Source organism: Citrus sinensis, chromosome 6, assembly GCF_022201045.2.
Source record: "Citrus sinensis cultivar Valencia sweet orange chromosome 6, DVS_A1.0, whole genome shotgun sequence".
Classification (NCBI taxonomy): domain Eukaryota; kingdom Viridiplantae; phylum Streptophyta; class Magnoliopsida; order Sapindales; family Rutaceae; genus Citrus; species Citrus sinensis.
Genome location: NC_068561.1, coordinates 21223282 through 21229991, shown reverse-complemented (window position 1 = coordinate 21229991; position 6710 = coordinate 21223282). Strand labels below are relative to the sequence as shown.

General features: G+C 33.6%; 1 protein-coding gene across 1 annotated transcript; it reads left to right on the top strand.

Annotated features, from left to right (window-relative positions):
• Positions 1 to 309: 309 nt before the first annotated feature.
• LOC107175257 (putative UPF0481 protein At3g02645) lies at positions 310 to 3926 on the top strand. The gene is made up of 3 exons (XM_015526661.3): positions 310 to 468; positions 665 to 866; positions 2285 to 3926. The coding sequence occupies exons 2-3, from the start codon at positions 684 to 686 to the stop codon at positions 3683 to 3685; spliced, it is 1584 nt and encodes a 527-aa protein (XP_015382147.1). The 5' UTR covers positions 310 to 468; positions 665 to 683; the 3' UTR covers positions 3686 to 3926.
• The last annotated feature ends 2784 nt before the right edge of the window (positions 3927 to 6710 follow it).

Here is a 6710-nt window from a genome sequence, read left to right as displayed (position 1 = left end):
AGATGTCTCTACTACACTCGCATTTCGTAAGGGAGAAAGACGTTATAACTAGTTTCCAGACAATTATATTTAATTGAGAGAGGTTGAGTCTGCGAGAATTCGAATCATTGCCCTCATAGTCATGCTTAACTTTAAGGACAATGATTCACCACTGAACTACAAGCCCAAGTGGCACATGGGTTACCCTTAATTATCGGGATGAAAGCTTAATTTTCTAAATTGGTTTCGTCTAGTCCATGATTTGGAATCTTTTACAGCTGTTAACATGGCATTGACTCTTCGCTTATTGACGTTGACTGCGATGTATTAAATATAGGCTTCGCCTATAGGCAGCGCAGCTGGAAGAGAAGAGACATTATCAAAACACAAAAGAGAGAAGTGAAATAATTAAAATAACATCGATATCTAAGTCCGGTGCTCTCAACCGCATCAGTATGTGCTTCCGACTCCGTCCAGCAGATTATTCAGGTAGCCTCATGGTGTTCAAATTTCAATCACTGTAAATTTGTCATTAACTGCTTGCACATGTTTTTCTTATTGAGTCGTAATTCTAGAATAGTTTATAACGTACTTAATTATATGGTTTATCAATTTTAAGTTCAGTAGCAGTATGCAACGTTTTCTTTTGAGGGTTGATTCCATCTGTTTGTTACTACTTATGTAGGTTGAAACGACTTTTCAAAATGGAAAACAGAAACTCAACATCTAGGGGTCGCCGTAGGGATTTGGTTCCGCATAAATCATCTAGGGGTCGCCGTAGGGATTTGGTTCCATTGTCATCTAGGGGTCGCCACACTGATTGGCGTCCTCGAGTTACCCCCGCTCTCCCTCCTAATTGGCGTCCTCGAGTTACCCCCGCTCTCCCGGTAATTTCACTAAGCCTATACGAAAATGCAAAACACACACACACACATATATATTCCAGTCCATGACAAATTTACAATGCAAACTCCTCTTATTGTCTGTTTAGTATAACTTATTCAATGGCCATAAGTATTTACTTAATCTCATAAGCTATTTTACCTTTATTAGTAAAAATTTAAATTTTGAGCTTTTAGGAGTAGAGGTTGAAAAACTCTTTTTAAATGTTAAAATATTTAAAATATCTTCTATTTGTTTAACAATCTTATTTATTATTTTCATAATATAACTTTAAAAAACTTGTCTATTAAAGTAATTTTATAAATTTTTAATAAATTTTTTTATTGACAATCAAACAACTAAATTTTTTTTTTAGTAAAAACTCTATTGACAAAAACTTTGCTAACAAAAACTCTACTTAAATAAGCTCTACTTGAAAAGTTGTACCAAACGGATCCTTAAATTTTAATCTGGGATTTTAAAGTCTAGGAACATTCACAAAAGCTATGAGACTATGTGGTTAGTATATTTACATAATTTTATATATATAATTCCGAACCAAATCGAGACTGTATATATATATATAGTGAAAGAAGACAGTTTATAATGTTGTAAGTCTATCTCGGATTGTGACCATCATCCAAAAATCACGAACAATATATACACGCAATTGTAATGAAGGGACGTCAAAGCTTCAAAAAATTGAGTTTATAACAATGATCTATGTTAGATGCTGCCATTATCACTTAACTCTTTATCATTATAATTTTCAATTTAAACTAACTTTCAAAATTAAAATGAGAAATAATAATTTCATATAGTTCATTATAAATATGTTTAGTCAATATAATTTCAAAATTTGGTATCTGCTGATTTTTAACAATTGTATAATGTTATAATTTTTACTAAACAAAGTTTTTAAAAGATCAGGAGATAAATTTTTTTCACAACTTGTAACAATTAAAATTAAATGAAATACTATTATTTCTTCTAAAAATGTTTAAAGCATTATTTTAACAAAAAGTATTTCATTTTGTTAACAATCAAAATTTGTAAATGCTACTAAGCCCAATCTAACCCTTTCCAGAAACTTTCGAAATTGCTACTATCCATGTTAGACCAAGCCTTCCATAACTCCATCCCCTTTTTCTTAACTAAATTAACCATATATATCATCTTGGGTCTTTTAATGATTTTGTGTGGTGGTATATCGGTAACGATTTTCCTGAGGACTTCTAGGTCTTTCAAACTATCGTTACCGATTTCGTAATTCTTCTCTCTCTCATCTTTTTTTTCTAAAATAAATTTCGGTATCATTCATGTAAAAAACTATATATACATATCAGCTTTAATTTTAGCTTTAATCTCCACCGTTGAAAAAGATTTTTATTATAACTGACAGATGATAATTTGTTGTGTGTAGGGCTCTGAGATCGAAAAGAATGAGTCAATATCAATTGCTGCCATTGAAGAAGAAGCAGAGTGGATAATTGACGTCCATGAAAGCCTGGAGCCCCATCCAGTAGAGTGTTGTATTTATAGGGTCCCTGGACCTCTCCGCAAAGTGAAGCAAGAAGCTTACACTCCAAAGGTAATATCAATAGGCCCACTGTCTTATGTAGGCGCCATATCTTCTTATGTTGGCCTATGTTATGATATGACGAAGCAGAAAATAAGATATAAAAGAGCATTTGTTAATCGAATCACACCTGAGAAATGGCAACAGCTTATGAACTTCATACAGGAAAACGAAAAAAAAATCCGTAATAGTTATGATACAAAAATTGAGCTTGATAAACTTAGGCTTATAAGCATGATTCTATATGATGCTGTGTTTATCATCGAGCTCTTCTTGAAATATTATAAAGAGGAAAGTGATTGTCTGCTAAATAGATTATGCCTAAGAGAAGCTATTTCGTCGGACTTGCGGTTACTCGAAAACCAACTCCCATTCTTCGTCCTTGATGGATTATATCAATTAGCCTTCCCCAATCATGGCCCTCAAAATGGATATCCTCCCTTCATTTCACTTTCTTGTGTGTTCTTTAGACATTGTAACCGCAGTGATAGCATAGAAGTCAAAGCGGAAGAAATACTGCACTTCACTGATTTGAGCAGATATTTTATGACAACGAGCTACCCAGAAAAGAACCCAAAACAAGCCAAACTGCAAGCGTCCGGAGTGCAGTTTAATCGTATTAAAGGAGAATGCTTTGACATAAGATTTGAAAAGTACCCAGAACAAGAAGAACGGTTCAAAGATTTACCTTGTGCAGCCAAACTGCAAGCGTCAGGAGTGCAGTTTAATCGTATTAAAGGAGATTGCTTGCTTGACATAAAATTTGAAAAGAAAAAATGGCTAGGGATCCCATCCGTGAAAGTAGCTAAGCTGCAAATTCCACAAATTGATGTAGATGACTGCACGGAAATCTTGATGCGAAACGTGATGGCCTTGGAGCAGTGTCACTATCCAAGCGAAGCCGTCGTATGCAATTATGTTGATCTAATGGATAAGCTTATCGACACAGACGAAGATGTAAATTTGCTTGCTGAAGCGGGAATTATATCCAATTACCTGGGTGACGGTACTAGAATGGCAGATATGTTTAATGGCCTGTGCCTAGAAATTCGTTTTTTTGAATCCAATTACACTGGCATTATCAAGGATCTGAGAGATCACTATGACAACCGTTGGAACAATGCAAAGGCAACCTTGAAAAGGGTTTACTTCACCAATCTTTGGACAGGAACAGGGACTGTCGCCGCGGTTGTGCTCCTTGTACTCACTTTGATACAGACCATATGTTCTGTCATGTCAGTGTGATTTCATAATTTCTATTAGGAGCTGGATGCTGCGCTTTAATTTTCAATGCTAATATTTATATATTTGCCTTTGATGCTGGACGGTTTTCATTGCAATACTTTATATATACGGTTATGTACTACTTTCAGTTGAAACATATGTACCCATTTGCAATGTCTTTTCTGCCATTTGTCAACTGATCGATACCAAACTATCGACCAATATCACTATCTGAATGGGCAGAGTTTATATTCCTGTTTGTAGCCTATATAATTCTAGATTGAGTTGGTAAGGCCTCTAAAAATTGAGGTTTTGGGGACGTATTATATTTTTTGTAAATTTTCTTACCAGGCTTTAATTGTGGATCTATTATCTATATAATTAACTTGGGTTTATGTTCCTTACGAAGTAATTAGATGAACTCCCAAATTGGGTTGCTCAATTAGTAAGATGAACTCTCACTAGAAAATATGCTAGAAAAGAAGCCATTTATAATGAAAGAAGATCCACACCAGCGAAGTTGTAAAAAGAGAAGCACCAGCCATCGTTTGCCCTCAAACACGCATGCGATGGCGTCGTTTTATAAAATAATAAAATAACGGCTATAATCTTAGGCTGCGTTTGGTAGCTTTTATTATACTATATTGTATTATATTAAAATATTGTTCTTGTACTAACACATGTTTGGCTGTAATTTCTAGTTGTATTACACTACATTAAAGAGATGGTTAATACAATGAAAGGAGTATAAAATAATCCTACGGAGAGCTAGAATTTAGATGGTATTGTATTAAAATACTCTTCATATTTTAAATTTTAATTTTTTTTACCTTTGTTATTTAATATTTTATAATAATTTTAAATTTTATTAAATATTGATTTATATTTATATTTGAATAATAATATAAAATATTTAAATATTAATAAATATAAATATTTAATAAATAAATTATAATATTTTTTTCTTCTATTACATAAATGATTTTAATTATTTTTACTTTAAGTATGTAAAAATTATTTTATTTATTTAATAATTTATTGTCATTAAAATGCTAAATTTAAATCAAACATTTTTTTGAGTTAATAAAGTCTAAAAGTATTATAATAAAAAAGAGTCTTGATATTTTTTATTCAAAATTTAAGAGTATAACAAGGTGATAGATTTAGTAAACAACACAAAGGGTAGTAGAACATAAATTTTCTGGGTAATTGCAGAGATCCAAAAGCAAAGCAAGAAGTTTCGGAACAGTATCTTTCAGTATGTACCCAGAAATTGTAATGCTCATGCCCACTCCCTAGCCAAGTTTGGCTTAGGAAAGGAATTATGTGCTATTTGGCTGGGTTCGCTACCGTCTGATCGAAGTGCAAAATGTTCTTAATGTGTTGTGAGTAATGAAAGGTTTACTTTCTGATAAAAAAAAAAAAAATTTGAGAGTATAAATATTAATTTTCTCAAATTCAGGAAGGGCATAGATAACCTTCTATATTTAATTTCCTTTACCAGTATTAACTGCCATCTGCCCAAGTTAAAAGTATATGGGACACCGTTGTCGGAGAGGAAGATTTTTCTCAACTAATATCGTCCACTGATTCGGAATCTTTGATCAGTTGTCACATGGCAACTCTCAAGTCTTCCAAAATTACAAATTATATAAATAATTTACACCACTTGATTCGTACTCGTGCAATCAACAAGCAGAAGTGAAAGTAAATTATGAAGGGTACCGCATGTATTATACATTATCAAAAAGACAGATCGAGCCAAGTAACATATAAAATCCGGCGCTCTCAACCACATCAGTATTTGCTGCCGTCCAGCAAATTAAACTATATATTCAGCAGGTAGGCTTGTTCTCAAATTTCAATGATTGTATTAACTATTTCTGATAGTTTAATAGCATTATATATTTTTTGCCTTTAAGGCTTGATTTTATTACAGAAGGACGTCGTTTAATCTGTTACTAGTTGTTGCATATGTAGGACTCGAAACATGGAGAGGGAAAGGAATGGCTCAATAATATTTGCTTCCCTTAAAGAACACAAAGAACGGCTAGTTGACGAGGAGCAAGAAAACTTGGAGCCTCAACCTGAGTGCTGGATTTATAGGGTTCCTAAAGCTATCCGCAAAGCAAATGAAGAAGTCTATACTTGGGAATGCAGTTGCGTTAAATATTTGTAGGGAGAGCTTTGCTGCCTTAGTGGTCCTACCTTACTCGAATCTGGATTAGTCGGGACCCAATATAATCTTTAGATACCAAATGATTTAATACACCAAAAAAAAAAAGAGAAGCCTCCACTCCTCAGGTAATTTCGATAGGCCTCTTCATCACGGTAAAAAAGAATTGGCTTATATGGAAAGGCAAAAAATTAGATATAGAAGAGAATTTAGTAAACGAATCACTCCAGAGACAGGGCAGGAATTTGTCACCTTCATCCAGAATCACGAACAACGTATTCGCAACTGTTATGAAGAGACGTCAAAACTTGAAAAACTTGAGTTTATAACAATGATTCTATATGATGCTCTCTTTATCATCGAGTTGTTTTTGAGACATTTTGAATTCCTTATGGATAGTAGTAATGCTGCGCCGTATAACGCACCATTACGCCTTGATATTTGGTTGGATTTGGTATTGCTGGAAAATCAGCTCCCCTACTTTGTCCTTGAGGAATTATACATGATAGCCTTCCCCAGCAACATTAATTGCCTATCCTTCCTTTATCTTTCTTGTTTGTTTTTCGAGGGTATTAGGCTATTAGCATCAGCAATGATAAGCACATTTTTCTTGGACATGTTGATGTCCAATTTAAACACTTCACTGATTTGAAAAGATATCTTACGACAAAGAGATTCTCGAGACCACAGAATGGAAGATCAACTTTAGATATACCTTGTGCAGTCAAACTGCAAGAGTCAGGAGTGAGATTCAAGCTTGTTGAGAGAATTCTTTCTCAATATAACATTTGAAAAGAAAAGGCTACTCAGTCTCATACCATGGTTCAAAGTACAGGAGCTTCAAATTCCAGCCATTAAAAAATATGACAT

Excerpts from the sequence above, each read along its gene's own strand:
- LOC107175257 (XM_015526661.3), top strand. The coding sequence starts at position 684 with ATGGAAAACAGAAACTCAACATCTAGGGGTCGCCGTAGGGATTTGGTT. Across the intron at positions 867-2,284 it reads GAGTTACCCCCGCTCTCCCG|GGCTCTGAGATCGAAAAGAA; the intron begins GTAATTTCACTA and ends TGTTGTGTGTAG.